General features: G+C 43.8%; 1 protein-coding gene across 1 annotated transcript in view; it reads right to left on the bottom strand.

Moving 5' to 3' along the window:
- Positions 1 to 8814, bottom strand: part of KIZ (kizuna centrosomal protein) — a 52466-nt gene extending 43652 nt beyond the window's left edge. Inside the window, exons 1-3 of the mRNA XM_082480359.1 lie at positions 8713 to 8814; positions 2977 to 3039; positions 1433 to 1589 (exon numbers count right to left, since the gene is read on the bottom strand). Of these exons, the coding sequence (XP_082336485.1) occupies positions 1433 to 1589; positions 2977 to 3039; positions 8713 to 8807 (315 nt within the window). The 5' untranslated portion in view covers positions 8808 to 8814. The remainder of the gene's footprint in view (positions 1 to 1432; positions 1590 to 2976; positions 3040 to 8712) is intronic.
- Positions 8815 to 16450: the final 7636 nt, after the last annotated feature.

Below are 16450 nucleotides of genomic sequence, written 5' to 3'. Positions count from 1 at the left end.
GACAGATATTTTTCTCCTAAAAGAAAACACCGCAGAGTCAAGCGGACTTTTGACAACTGTTTCCGCAATGATAATTGCGGACCAAAACAAGTGAAACAGGCAGAACAAATAGCAGAGGGTGGCTAACGTAGTTGTTGAATGCTCACTTTTGTTTGTCCTCGCAAGAGCTTTTATTCTCTTTTTATAGATGTAATGACCATGCATGTTTTCTACGTGTTGTAATTTTTAAGAAATTAGTCATTTAAAAACAGAACAGGCACATATTAGTTCAACAGCCTCTTTCATAAGGATAATTCATCCCAGCATGAGTTCTCAAACCGATGACATTCAGCAAAGTCAGTAATAAGACCCCTTTTACGACTGTAGATCTTTGCTCATAGCCTTGACTGCTGTCAGCTCAAAGAAAGGAAAAGCAGCTTGTTTGCATCATCTTTGATGACAAAGGTGCTACAAAGATAACAGCAAGAAGTATACTCTATTGGGTACTGGCCCTTTTAAAAGTGGTCTTGTGATACTAACACACTCCTACCATGTCAGTTTTGATGCACAACTCAAGTATACAAGGTGACAAAACGCTCCTCAGGCTTTACTTTACCAGCCCAGAAGGAAAGTTCAAAACATCCAATTCTGAAGGCACGTGAATCTAATCTCTCTGTGTACATGCAAGAATGCTACCAAAAGCAAAGATCTGAGTGATGCAACAGGACGATGGAGGAAGTAGTTGGTTTTTTTTTTCCTATGACCACTGTTCAAGTAGCTCTATTACTAAACAGTCAACTAGCAATAAGTGTGACCTCATTTTAGCTCAGCCTTAGTCCACAGAGCTCTCGCACAGTAATTTGTTGTAACAATTTATTTACTCTTACACTTCCTCTGCTGATAAAGACAGAGCAATAAGCAGGGGCAAAAACCACTATGGCTATTTAGAGTGTCCCACCAGCAAAATTAAAAATATGTCTGGAAACGACTTCCATGAAATGTATTTGGGTATTTTTAAGTAGTAAAACCCTTACTAAAATGCAGTTTTATAACAAAGTCCTTATGAAACTATTACAACTCATGTCTTGGTTTTGTCCCAACCTAGATACTGCTGGTTTATTACCTTATCACTAACACTCCAGGCACATGACCATTTCCACATTTTTTTGATCTCGGTTCTCCCTCACTTCCAAGAGACTCAGAAGCACAGGGTACTTTACTGTAGACCAAATGCAGACTACCTCTGCAGCTACAGCAGGGTCTATTAGATCATATATTACCAGAGTTTGGGTTCATTTCAAATTCCCAAACATTACCCCTTTAAGCACTCCAAAACATATGATGAGGTTTCCCTAACAGCTGAAGTCCTGATGTGCATAATACTCGACAACACCAATTTAGCAACCCCGTAATAACAGCAAACACTAACGTATTAGGTCTTATAGAAAGTTACTTCCATCTTCTGAATCATCTCTGAACTCGAAGTCTTCATATGAGCTTCAAATTGGTCGAATTCCTTTAAAAAGGTCTGGTTTCGCAGAAGAGCTCCTTTTTGTCGTTCATCTATTTCTTTCAAGTATTTTTTCAGCTTCATGTATTTTAGTTTCGTTCTACAGAGGAAAAAGAAACTGTACTTAAAGAGCGTGAAAATAAAACAAATGCATCTATTACAATCACTTTTCTTCAGACACATACATGCTAACACTTATGTGGAAGCTGCCTCCCCAGCCCTGCAAAAAGGAATAGACACGTTCTTCTGCACAACTGTCCAAAGCTACATTATACAACTGACAGGATGTCTCCTATATAACTTCAGATTGAAACAGGGTGTTTGGTGTTCAAAAGGATAAGTATATTAAAACACTCTTGTACTTTTGTTTTAAATGGATTATATTTTAGTCACATCACATTAAATCAAAATGAAAATTGTATTTAGAAGAACGTGCTCTGAAAGTCATACAAATTGTGACATTAAGGCTGCAGTTTCACAGTTGTTTTAAGCCAACCTAAATCCATGCTGCCACCAAAAGGGGCATCTCACCCCAAGCCTTTCTTTTTTGTGCCAATGCTATCTGCTATGTGGCCACATGGCAAATTAGGCCAGGAGTAATCCAGCTGAAAATCCATCTAAACCAGTTCTCACCCACCCAAAACCCAGATTCCCATCAGATAAGAAAATAGGTCAGGCTGAATACAGGGCAGCCACACAAGCATTAGTGCCAACAAAGGGAAAATGTGAACCAGGGGCCATCAGGAGCTGCCAATATTTTCAGAGAAACTTCAATTCAAAACCTGTTGGAGTAAAGTAAATCAAATAAAACCACAAAACAAAGTACATGTGATGTTTCCCCACCTGCTCAGGCATTCTTTTTTCTTAAATTTACATCCTCATTTTGTAGTCTAAAGGCTCTCTTTCAGAGGAGGAGTTCCTAAGGGATTGGCCATTATTGCACCTAGCCCTCAGTCCCTTGAGCCAAGATAAAAGAGTCACCTCTGAGCTTTATAAAACATATTTGGGGCAAAGAACGCTGGATAAGACACTTTTCAGCCCTCTTTTGTTGTTGGGTTATTGTTTTGTACAGAATGTATATGCAATTTATATTAAATAGATAACGCAGAAACAACACAAGGAGCAGGACGAGGAATATCCTTTAGGACTTCCTAAACCTTTCAGACTTTCTAAGACCCTAGGACTTTCTAGCACGAACTATTTCGTGAAAGTTGCATAAAACCAACTTGCATGTTAGTTATTACTAACTACTGCTATTACTAACTGCTATAATAAAATTTCAGTATTAATAGAATAAGGTAGTTTAAGTTATTGATGAAATAACTTCAGCAATAACTTAGAGATATGAATTTTACATTATACTTAAAGTATGAATATGTGTATTGTTATACAGAAATTTCAAGATAACATTCTAAAAGCATTCCATGATACCCAAGTCTTTATAACTAAAATAAAATAACCTATAAGCAGCTTTTAAGTAGGCTTACTGGTATGCATCAGACTTTCTGTATTCCATCAGTTTTCTTTCTAGTTCCAGCCTTTTGGCTTCACTGGAAGAAAACAAACAACATATAGTAAGATAAAACTAAGTCACAATTTAAATTCTTAAAATGCAAGAAACAAAGCATTTCACAGAGCATAACCTTTTCAGAGCAGAGAGAACATTTTTACTAGATTGGCAGTCTTAGAGATTGATCTGCCAGCCAAGCTTATCACAAAAAAAAAAAAAAAAAAAAACAACAACAAAAACCAAAACAACCAACAAAAACACCAAACCTCAAAGCTTTTACTTCTCTCTTTGTTCCTCACTGGAAGAAGAGTAAGTTGTTTTAAAGGCAAAAGATGCCTGAACATGTATAAATCCACACAAGGCCCACCAAAATAGCCAAAGACTTCTGCCCACCTTAAGTGGTGTTTCAAGTCCCTCCTCCAGCAGCCCCAGGAAGGGCTCTAAACCCCGAGACTGGCAGTTCATGAATTCATCTCTCCCTTTCTTCCCCACTCCAAGTCCCAGAGCAGACGGCTTCCAATGCAGGAAATACTTCGCTGAACTCGTTCAAATGGACAGCACCCCAGAACCTCTCATAGGAATGTATCAACACATTAAAACAGATTTCAAAAAAATCCAAACTCTCTCCTGGCTTACAGACCCAATGTGCTATCCAGGTATTTTATTTAACGATTTGAACTTAAAATCAAGTAGATATTTCACACTTATGCATTAAAGCCAGGTATATCTAGAGGTATGCTAGCATCTAGATATGCTACCACTACCTGCCATAACTTACTAAAGGGTAACAGATATAAGTAACCATCAAAAATATCTGCGGGTGTAAAAATGCTGTGAGGCCATCTGTATCTGCCAAAAGCAAAGCAAGAGTATAGGCCCATGGGGATAATCAGACTGCTTAAGAACAAACTCCACACCTCACCTGCAATCTAGTTAAAAGATAATCTATTTTCAGGAGGAGAAAAGAGTAAAAGCTGATCTAATTTAATAATTTTAAATTGCATCTGAAGATAAGCAACCATCCCATGAGAAAAAAAATTAAAATCATCAATTGGTAAGACAGAGGCTTCCAGTAGATTCACATTACAAACCCTGCAACAATCAAAGCAAGTACCCCAAGTTGCTTATTAAAACATAATATCAAATTCTTATTAGGCAGGAAGGCTGTACACATGCGAGTGATATGGGCAGATACATGAGAAGGCATGCGCCCGTATGGCTAGGCATGCCTATCTACAGGTTTGTGCACTCCCCTACAAACATGTCCATGTCATAGCCACATACATTTGCCTCCTCCCAGTTGCCCCGCACAGAGGAAAGCAAGGAAAAAAAAAACACAACCACCTTTCTGCTTCTTAGTCTGAGAGATCAAGGCATCCATTTTATCCATCTGATCCTGCCACTGTCTGAAACAAGATTAGGTTTTCATGTCATGTATGCAATTTAAAAGCCACGCTTCATCTGGGATCTCATCCTTTCAATTTCCTTTTACATGACGGACAGCTAAGCAAAAGCAGATTTCAAGATCTTGTTTTTACACTTCTAGAAGTAATTTTCATGACTCAATGAAGAACGCTGATACCCTGATGGATGTAAAAGTCGATGGACGTGAACAGCCATTGGCTCCAACCCTATTTCTCACAGATACCACAGGTAGCACATCACATTCCTTTGCTCCTGAAAGATCATTTCCTTTCTACCAGTGTGGTTTTTCAGTATCCCATTCATTAGTCTGTGCTACAGCTATTTAGACAGCACATGAATATATAAGTATGGTGTTCTCAAGGCAAGACAAAGCGGTATAAAAAACATCAGGTAAGAGAAGAGCCTCTCAGCATTTGAGTATCATCGTTATGGATGCCTAAACTGGTTACTGCACAGCTTGCGGTGTCTTGCAACGCAGCTCTGTCCGAGCACTGAATTAGAGGCAATCAAGACTTTACTCGTAGATTTGCTGCCATCTCAGGTTCTGGCAAGGTTCTAGCCAGCATCTTTACGTCAGTGACAGAAGTGAAGCTTGAAGCAGTACAGGGATCACTCTGGCTGTTCCATTGAACCACCATCTCCTTTTTTACATGAAAAAAAGAAAAAAAACAAACCACAAAGTGCTCAGCCTGCAACTTTCATTTGTTTACACAGTTTTGCATTAGGTTCAAGTGGTGCAAACAGTCAGATATCAGCTTTTTCCTTAAATGGGCAAAAAAATAGCACACTTCAGAACTTTTTAAAGATCCAGGTGGCTCTTTTTCAAACCACCATGAATCTTCAGTCTACAGAGAAAGTGTTAGTTTCAGATTTGAGAGCAGAATTGAATTCCCTGGTCAGCCACAAGCTCTCTCTAATCTCTGGCATTTCACCAGGCATCGATCTGTAGTGATATTTGATCCCTCACCTCCCATTTAAGCCAGCAGGACTAAGATGTCTCAATATTTTTGAGATACCAGGCCTTAGTCTCTTTGTGCTTCAGTTCCGCATCCATAATGTAGGAGTAACAGTACTGCTGTCATGATACCCTGTTGAGATAAGTACATAGAAAATTGTGCAACACTTGGGCACAATGCAATCTTCCCATAAAAGTAAGAAATGTTATTTCTACAGTTGTTTCTCGGCACCAATCTGACATTAAATCAACTGTTGAGCACTGAGCTGCATCCACCTTACTAACCTGGAGCCTGGCCAGAGCCTGCTCAAGCCTTAGCCAACTGGGCTGGTCCCCTGGGGGGCACTTAGAGGGGGCCTGTTTAGCACCACCATCTACACGCAAGTGATACCAGCAGATATTTCTGAAACTAACAATCCTACCTGGTTTACATTCTCTGTTCAGGACATCTCAGTACTCCTACACGTGTACTGTAAATCACCCTTAGCGTGAAGCATCTGGCCTCACTGTCTGAAAAGCAAAGCTAATTGCAAAGTTAGTCACAGTGTTAAGTAGAGCACTTAACTATAATTTATTTACTTCATCGCCCATACTGCTCAAACACTGCCTTTCTCACCAGTACCTGAAGATGATTAAGGGCTGAGTAACTACAAAGTGGTCAGGTCTGTATAAAACACAGAAGGTAAACTCTTTGCCCCATTTCACTAATTACCTTAGACATCTCAAACCTAATTCTTTATAATTTTGCACACAACACAGATACCACTGACCTGCGTAGAGACCTACACATGCAGCAATGTTTATATTTGGATTAGACAAAGTACCAGCATTAGGAAATAAAATATGGCCAATAAAGTCTAACATGTAATTTAAGGTACGGTTATAGGGGGTTTTGCACAAGTCTCAGAAGCTTAATATCTGGTGGCTAATTTCTCAAGCACTTCGGAATTCAAGTATTTAAAGGAAAAAAAAAAAAAACAAACAAAACAGATTTACAAGAACAGGTGAAAAAGAAATATTTATGAGAACTCCCTTCTAGTTCACCAAGAATCAGATGGGGGACATGACCATGACCAAGCAGCAGCTTTCTCCACCGTATTCAAGCTCTTGCATATACAGCTTATTAATAGTGGCTCATTGTTTGCTTAAGCACAACTGTGAACCGAAAGCAGGGCTGCAGTCAGGAAAGAAACAGCTGTCGGGTACTTCAGGTCTTAGAACAGACAACTTGAAATTAGATCAGTGCAGAATTCCTAAGTGGGACTTAAAAAGCTTAAATGCTCCAGGGATTTAACAAAAGTTTTTAAATTTTCTACTTTAAAAAATTGTTTAGATAGAAGGTATTACTTCAAGAAATTCTGAAGAGGCGACTGCCTCTGCAGCACAATTCCCATAGGCAACAGAAGCACACAACTTGCATTCTGGCATAAAAATTACTCCTTGTTTGTCAACACCACCGAGTACAAATACATCTTTTACTTTATATTTTAAAGTACATACAACAGAAGTGTGCCAGGCAGAAAAGATCTATTTATTATCACAAGACCTGTTAAACTGAGCCTCCAAAAGGAGCAAAGGTTATGCAATCATGCTGTCTGCCTGCCTGTAATTCCTCTTCCCCAAATAACTCCTGAACCTTTTGGTGCAACCAAATTAGAGGAGCTGATGTCTGAAATGTATTATGTTCCCAGAGGTTTCAGAGGAGCTGAAGAAGGAAAGTCCATTCATGCAGCGTGATCTCAGCCATAGGCTCAGACAACAGAGAAGCTACAAAAGAGGGGACCAAGCTTCACACAGACCAGGCTCTTGGGAGGCACAAGATGCGTACTCCGAACACAAGGGATATCTGCACACAACAATACAGATTAAAGCAGCATGCAGTCTAGAACACTCGGGTTTTAATCTTCCCTCTCCCTTCATTTTCTAATGCCACAGTTTAGATCAAGTGTCTTCCCTATCTAGGGCCCACATCTTTAATATTTTCTATACAATAAAAATATACTGTGTATATTCTTATCCAGTCTTTTAAACAACAAATTATTCCTGTTTTGTTTGCAAGTGGCCTTCCAGACCAGAACAGGATATTAGTGAAGATACACACAGCATTTTTGTAAAAGCACTATCTACATGCAAGTTTAGATTCTCATGGCCATGGTGTCGTTATTTCTGCTAAATCTGTATGTTCGAGATGCTAGCATGAGACCCAGCAAATCAAAGTCTTCTGTATTAGACAGAAAACAGGTACTGCTTAAAGAGCAACTTCATAACAGTATACCACAAGTGATCTCGAGAGACTTCCTCTGGCCAGAAAAAATGAGCGCTAATTGACACCAATTACTGTAGTTATTGCAGTAACAGGCCAAGAGCATCGCTAATTGCGCACAGCTTCAGAGGAACTGACCAGGGATTGAGATCCCTCAGGCCAAAGTCCCTTCAGAAAGCTTGCATCACCACATACGCTTGCTTTTTTCCTGAAGTCAGATGCCCCTGAAGCACCCATAAATTGAAACACCTAAAATAACTTAACAAAAGATTAAAAAGATGTCTGTAGGAGAAACATCTGTAAATGTCCGTTCATCAACTAGCCAGCTCTGAAATACCAATATCTATACTATTTGCTTAAAGTAACAAGTCACTTTGTAACTATTGCCAGAAGTGCTTCAGGAGAACTTCTTAGACAAGCACTAACATGTCTACAGCACTTTTGGAAGCCACCCAATATGCTCATACAGAAATCATACAGCAATCATAGAGCACAATGAGCAAGAACATCAAAATCCGGTGTTACCGATAAGCTAGCTTTAAGGGCGCACACACACACAGTGCGTAACTATCCGAAAGAAGATGACAAAGCAGAAGGAGGCGACAGAAGTGCCCTGAGACACTGCCAGGGACCCTGCACTATTCCCCCCTCCCCGGAGAAAGTCCCCAAACAATAACATCCCAAAAGCACCCCATGAACCCCATTGAAATTTTTCCCGCACCGCAGCAGTATCGCACTCCCTGGAAGGCGGGAGTCCGCCTCCCCCGCCGCCCTCATCCCCCTGCGGGCAGAGACCCGGCAGCCGCCCCCCAGGGGCACACGGGAGCGCGGCGCCCCCCCGAGGGAGAGTGACCTGCGGGCCGCGGGCACCCCCGGGCGCACTGGGGCTGACGGGAGAGCCCGCGGGGGCCGCCCGCCCCTCACCTCCTCTCCCCTCCCCTCCCGGCCCGGCCGGTGTGAGGGGAGCCGAGGCCCGCCGGAGGCCCTCAGGGGCCCGGCGGGCGGGTCGGGCCCGACGCTGCCGCTCGCGGGGAAGCGGACCCCGGCGAAGGGGCGTGCGGTTTCCTCACCTGTGGCGGAGGCTCTCCAGGAGGTCGCCGAGACCCTGACAGCAGGCGCGGCCAGGCCGGAGGGGACCGGGAACCGCCGGGCCGGGCCCGCTCATGCCGCCCTGTTTACGCCGGTGGCCAGAGCGACGGCTCCCGCCGTGCACCGCGACGGCCCCGCCCCGGAAGTCCCCGCCCCCCGCGTTGCCATGGGGACGGAGACGGGGCGGGGCGCGCGCGGGGGGGCGGGGCCTTTTTCCTCCGTCCCGGCGACAAGCCATCACGGCATTTTTAAGCCTTTAAGGCATTTTTAAGCCTTAGAGGGCTTAAAACAACACGTCAGAGGGGCTAACGAGAGCGTTGGGAGTGCGGGAGATGGTGGGCGCACAGCTCAGGGCTGTGAGAGGGCTCCCCACCCTCGCGCTGCAAATCCGCAGCAGGAGTTTTGGGGGGCTGTTCAGATTTAAAGCCGTTATTCCTGAGCCGTTACCTCACCTCTTCACGTAATATTATAAAATCTGTTTAATTTAGGCCTCGCTACAGCAGTTAAAATGGGTGTGATGCCCGGTGAAGTCCAGAGGCTGGTGCTGAGGAGAACGGGGCCTCAGCCTGTTGGGTGACCAGGGGTGAGGCAGTAATCTCCATTTCTCTGGAAAAGCCGGGAAATAGGGGCTTTGCAAGGTAGTTAATTCCCCCCCAAATTGTGAGCTGCTGAACAGTTACGGTAACGAGCCCCCCCTCGCCCCCATATTCTGTTTTGCCAAGTTTATTGTACACCATGTCTTTCAGGGAAAGAAACTAACCAGAAAATGCAAATGGCTTCTCCCCATTTGTACAAAAATCAATAAAACTCCCGATTCCTCCTCCTCTGAATTGCCGCCTTGTCTAGCCGGCAGAGCTCGTTGACGTCCTCTCACCAAAATCCATCGTTCAGTGGAAAAAAGCCACACCACCTTGCGTGAGCGCTGGACCGGCCCTGAAAAACCCTGCACCTAAATGCCCAGCCGCTAAACAAAGTAGAAAAGAAAAACGTTTTTATTTTTTTTTCATTTTCAGATAAAAACTCGGATCCCTTTCAAAAGAGATTGCCAAATTAGTGCTTAAATTCCAGGGCCCCAATAAAGAAAGTTCAAATACCGCGAGAGTATTTGAATTTAAGGAGAAGAAATGCCACATCAATAGACAAAATTGCGGATAGCTATGAAATGCTTAAGCATAATTAGAACAGCAATCAGTGTACAATTAGTACAAGATCATCATCATAATTACCCTTCATTAGAACTTCTGTCCGACAACTGCCACATGAAAGCATCAGCTGCAGTTGCGAGGTTGTTGCAGCACGGTTGAGGAGACGGCTCCAGCCACGTGCCAGCGCCGGGGGGTTCGGGGGGCTCAAGAGCATCGGGACGAGCTTTCGGCTTCCTCTTCCGAGCTTTCGGGTTCCTCTTCCAGGCTTTCGGCATCATGCGACAGCGTTCCTCGTGTTTTTCAACACCTTCAGCCTCGAACTCGGATAAACCAAATTTAAATGTAAAGTAAAAAGCTTTGCTGAATTGATGCAGCGGTACTTAACAGTCCCCAAATTAGCTTCTGTCACTTGAATAACCATAGCCGCTGCCTGGCTTAGCCTTTGCATATCCGCTATAAATAAATGGCTCAATAAGATATGGAAGGCTTTAGCTCATGTGAGAGCTTACCTACTCAAGAAAACACATAGGCAAAGGATTTGCAGATTTGGGAGCCTTTTATTATTGAATTCATATAAAACGCGCTCATAATTGAAGATGCTCTGTTCTTTCTCGCTCTTCTGTTTATTGAAAGCAAAGACGTGTTATGGAGACCTCCGTCACAGTGCGAGTTCACATCTTCACAAGAACTGACAGGTGAAATCTGGGTCTGAGCTTGCCTGAATTTCCGAAGTTGGACATTTTTTCCCCAGATCCTGACTTTGCAACCCAGGCCCACCACGGCTTGCCATTTCCTTTAAAAATACTTAGGGGGGAAAAATGGCGCTTTGGCATCTCAGCTGTGGACACGATCCCCTGCATTCCTTGAGAGTTAGTTACTTGTGGTGCTAAGACTTCTCCAGAGTCTTTGTATCAGCATGATGTTCCTGCTCAGTCACGGGGCAGATAAAATGGAAATAAAAAGGTTTTCATAGTTGCTTCATAGTTAAACTGCTTCCCCCCCCCCCCCCCAGAAGGTCCCTCATAACAGCTCTCATTGCTAATATCTACATCTAAATAGTCTCCTCTTTGACACCGAGGTGAGAAACTAAAATCGTGTTATTTCAGAATGTCAGCTATGAACCGCGCTCTGTCGGGCTGACACATATTTTGAATGCACCGCTGATTGTCCGTGCAGAAAACTGCCGAATGCTTTATGGCAATTGAACAAGAAAACACTTTCGCATACTACAAATTTGTTATTTTTCAAAACATGCGAAGAATCTGGCTTTCTTAAGCCTGTACCAGTGACATACCAGGTTAGGTTCTGGAAGACTAAACTGCTTTTGAAAATATTTGTGCTTGCTAAAATAATATAAAAACTTTCAAATGCTTCTGGTGCTATCTAAAACTATGAGCATACATTATATTTACCTACTGGAAAACCTTATTCCCAAACTAAGATTTCCAGGTTTCGGCTGAAAGGGGTTGATCTCCACCTGACAGCTCAGGGCGGGAGGTGAGATTGGTAGGACTGCACAGTTTATTTCTTTAGTGGACCTTTCCAACCTTGGTAGTTTTGTCGTGTTTTTTTTTTTTTTTTTTTTTTAATTGTGGACCACAGTGGAGCACATGTGAGGGGCAGGGGACTCAGGGGTGCTCGGTTGCACGGTGGCACAGGCGCTGCTGCTCAGGAGGAGGTGGGCTGCTCAGCGTCTCCCTGCCAAAGTGCCTGCTTGGAGAGGCTGCCCACCTCCCACAGCATCTCTTGCTCCAAACCTTTTAGCCGGGGAAACGGGCAAGGCACAGCAGAGGGCCCTCTAATTGGGGAGGAGCCGGAAGGAAGCATTAGGGGTCACGGTGACAAACTGAGAAGATGGTGGCAAAATGGTCCCGGCAGAGAATAGAGAACAGGAGGGGCTGGGGTAATGGGGAGTGGGGAGTAAAGGGGCGTAACGCTAACAGGGGTGGTCCTACCCTGGCCTCACCCGTCCCAGCACTGCGGGCAGTACGAAGGAGAAGGAAAAAAGTAGAAGGAAAGCCAAAGTAGAAGAAAGAAAAGCAGACAGGGTTAAAGGCTCTGATGTTTTATTAAACAAAATATAAGGAAATATATTGGTCCCCCCAATATACTTCCCATTTTGTTCTGCTGGCCCTTCTCTTCCTTGCCTTGGTGCAGGGTGTGCGCTTGCCCTCCGTAGCCGCAGGCCTACGACGTGATCCCCTGCACTGACACTGATGGGCTCGTAATTGACTCAAGAATAATCTTATTACTCACATCCCTGATAACTAACATCAGTACCCCATCCCTGAAAGCCTACAAAGAGGAGTGTTTTGTTTGTGTTCTCCCTTTAGTACTTAACACTTCTTTTAGATTGTTTTAATTTAATTTTAATGTAATCTGATAAGAGCTGTAAAACTGTCAAAGAAATCTGTCTCCTTCTGTCTTATTAAATGCACTTTGAATGAAATTATGTTGTTTTTTTTTTTTCCCCAATAGCTGCCAAACGAAAGTATCTCTTGATTCAAACACAGGGATTGATGTGCACTAATCTTAATAGCTTTACACACTCTTTTTAATTTAGGGAGGAAACCACGTGTGCTTTTAGCATCCTGCTTTCCTCTGGAGATGTAACAGTATCCCACAAGGTGCAGAATTCGCCTCATCGTGATGAGCATCTGGCCACAGGGTGCTCACCTGCAGGAGGAAAAAGGGATGAGAGAAGGAGAAGAAAGTGAAAAAGACTATATCTTTGTAGGGGGAAAAAAAGGGGGGGAGGAACTGCCGACGCGTGCCTCCAGAGACAGCCTGTGTTGCTCCCTTCCAGCGAAAGGCTCGGGGGCCAAAGCGTCACCCTGCATCCCCACACTTAAGGACATCACTGTGCTGTGCCCAGCAGCACGTCTGTGACGGTTTGCAGGCACCTTCCCTGCTGCCAGAGCCTGATGGATCCTGCGGCGCTGCCAAAGGGGCTGGTCCAGCCTGAAGCTACACCCGCAGAAGAACCTGCTGTCTGCGGTAGACTGGAGAGGTAAGTGTCAGGACTCGAAGGCACTGCCGCACCTAGAAAAACTGGAGGAAAAAAAAAATCATGCATTTCTGCCTTTTCTACTATTGGGAACTTTCCAAAGATCTCTGCCGTAGTTTTTTTCTGCCCTACTTATCTGCTCCCTGCTTTTCCTTCACAGGTGCTACAGATCGTCTGTCTGTCTCACCCTTGGCCTCTCCCCTCTCACCCATCAGTGGCCCTTGACTACATCTATCGGGAGATCGCTGTCACGGGGTTTGCCGGTTCTCCCGGGGGATGGATTCATGCACAGTACGTACCTGCTGCAGATTGTCTGCCAGACTCTGATCTAAAGCCAGAAAATGGAGGGGATGCCTCTTGGTCCAGGAAAGATGGGAAACTCTTTATATAAGGCAGAAATTGTCGGTGTCCTCGTGTAGGGTGTCTTTGGACAAAGCCTCCCCCCACTAGCCTCTGCATAACTCCCCCCCCCCCCCCCCTCCCCACACTGCTGCCGTAACGATAACGATGAGCTTTTACAGATTAAGGGCCCTCTCTGATTTTAGCTGAGTTTCACTTAACGTGAGAAATACGAATATGGCTTGACAGCATCTGGATTAGAATAAACCAAATCACGACTTCAAAAGCATTAAAGAGAAATCATTGATTAAAACCACAAGGGGCGATTAGCTGCAAGCACCGATGTATACAGCGGACACGCGGATGAGATATGGCAGAGCCTGAACATTTCATTGCCACCATTTTGCTATTTCTGCCAAAACACAGCAGGCTGGGGAAAGGGATTTGCAGAAACACAGACTGTGATGTATTGAAAAGAGGTTTTTCCTCTCTGCGCTTATTTGATTTCTGAGAGCGACTGTACATCTAGCTAGAGCTTGCCTGCAAGTCAGGACAGAACTGAATACATTTTCTTTTCTTTTTTTTTTTTTTTTTCAATTAGATTCATAATACATGCCCTGGTAGCTATGTAAAAGACATACAAAAAATTTACATAATGCCCATATAAGTCTTTTTGTTAATGAATCAAGTCCCAAATGAAGAGCACTAATAATACATTAGTAATCAAAGAGCAAATAACACCAGTGAACATATCTCAGCAGAGCAGTTGTGTGGATCCATTTCCGACTGTCAGTGTCAATGCATGGAAATAGTAATTAACATGTTGAATTTAATGTTTAAATTTTAATAAATTTAAATGTAATAAAATGCTTTTATTAAATGTTACAGTGCCTTGAAACCTGTTATTACTCGTTTCTGATGCATAAATAGAAAATACATTGTCTTACTGAAGAAGGCAGTTTTTGCTGTTGACAGGACAGGTGAAATGAGTTCCTCCAGCAAAAACTTGTTAACACAGTAGCCAACGATAATGGCTGATTAAATAAAAAACTTAAGAACAAGACTACAACATTTAAAACTATATAATGTTTATTAAGAATGTAAGGGCCTTATCCAAAGCCTATTGACATAATTGAAAGTCTCTAGTAATGCCTTCATCAATGATTTTTTATTTAATCCTGGAGAATTTAGATACAAGCACATGCCATTGTTTATGGCTCTGTGTTGTTAATGAGCAACGGAAATGCCGTAGCATGGGGAGGGGACCAGTTTAGAGACCATTTGCTGGGAAGTATCCCCCCTCTCCAGCCACCTCGAAGTGCTTTTTGAGTCTCCTGTGCGCCATGTGAGGCTCCAAGACCAGAAGGGATGAGGTATGACCTGACTCAGGCTTTCCCAAGGCCAAGGATCTGGAGAGGATGCCTGGGAGATTTCGGGACTCTCTGCTTTCCCAGTAATTCAAAGTCACTTCATTTTCTAAGATGTAGGCACAAGGAATTAACCAGTCTCCATTTAAGTGTCTGCTGTTGTCTGAAGAGGAAAGAGGAGATTGACGGTGTTGAGTTTCCCCGTCCCTGGAGAAATGAGAACTGAATTTAGGTTTTCTGACACGTGAGACAAGAGGCTGAATTTGAACGAGACCACTCACAGCAGACTGTCAGAAGGCTCGATTCCCGTCTTCTCTGAAATCATCTATGCCTTACGCTCTGGAGTGCCCTGTTACAACCACTACTTTAATTTCTGTTGCTCAACCTGAAACAATTCTAATGTATTTCTGTGCAGGAAAGACTATTTTGTGCTATTTTGGATGATTACGAAACATCTCTTTCAGGCCTGCAGTAACCAAAAAGAAGAGCATGGCTCACAAATATGTAGCCAAAATCAGTCCCACAACTGCCCGTTCGGGTCCCACAGCAGGGAGCACCGCTCCGCTGTGCACACCGCAGCTCGGCCCAACGCGCCGTAGCCCGGTGCGAGGCAGAGCCCGCCACACATCGCAGACCACAACCAGCAAGACTTCGACTCCGTTACAAACGGTGGGATGGAGAACATCCATCATGGGGGTCAACTCTGCCTCCGCCAAACTCTCCAAATGAACAAACGACTCTGCGTGCCCAGGTGTCTCCCTGCCTGCGCTGCACCCGTGCCCAAATCACACAGCCATACATCTGTGATGCTGCAGTGAGCCTATAGAGGCACAGTGGAGGTTTTGCACCCAAACATTTTCCTGGCCACAAAAGTGTCCTACCTCGCCTTCAGTGCGTGGTCCTTTGCACCAAGTCAAGACCGTGCCACGTTTTTGCCAGGATCCTCCTTCTGGAGCACGGCAGCTTCGTGGCCACATTATTCCCAACTCCCCGTCCACCGTCCGTTCCCCATCTCCAACGAGCGCGGCAGGCAGCGCAACCGCGGGGCGGCCACTCAGCTCCATCTTTCTTGATCTTAACACTTGCTGCTGCTGCAGGTGTAAAGGACAGAGATCTGTCCGGCTCTTTCATTAGTATTTTAACAAATGAGTGGATTAATGTCATGTGCCGACTGAAAATACTGGAAAAGTTTTTCTTCTACAAGTCGTGACAAATTAAAGGGAAAATGTAAAATAACTGGGAAATTCTTTTGCGTGAATTAGATAACGTTTTCCTTTTAGCACCACATTTTATAGCAATCTGTTTTGAAGAGTTGCGTTCTGCGTTGACAGGGACAAGGCATTTAGACAAGGTAAAAAGCCCGGAAGATCCAAAACCCCAGACTCAAAGGGAGAGCGTCTGGCCTATTGTCTGTTTTGATTAATGAAGCCTTTTGCATAGTGAGATAATATGATGTTTACAGAGCAGGGAATGCCGCTGCGCAGCAGAAATATCAGAAGCATGAATAATATTCAATACGATAACGACATCAATGAGCTAATCTATGTATTACTGGATTCGGCTCAAAAATGCCTCAAATGATATTTGTTTATTTCATAATTGTCAGCCACTTTGATGCACTTGTCGTCAGGTTCAACAAGTGCTCCAAGCTACAAGGGTTTGAAACAAAGGGAAGCACTTGGGCGAGCCTTGCAGTTTAGCGCAGTTTGGGGCAAGGGAAATAAGATCCGACGGCAGCTCCGAATCGGTGGCACGGGTAGCGAGACGCTGCCCTTTAGACAGATGTTGACAGAGTCTCTTGAAAATCCCTCCCTACTGTGAACCAAAATATTTAAACCCTGTTAAAGACGTTTGTATTTCA

Source organism: Vanellus vanellus, assembly GCF_965231255.1.
Source record: "Vanellus vanellus genome assembly, chromosome: 3".
Lineage (NCBI taxonomy): Eukaryota > Metazoa > Chordata > Aves > Charadriiformes > Charadriidae > Vanellus > Vanellus vanellus.
Note: the sequence above shows the minus strand (reverse complement) of the source record. Positions and strands in the feature narration are given on the sequence as shown.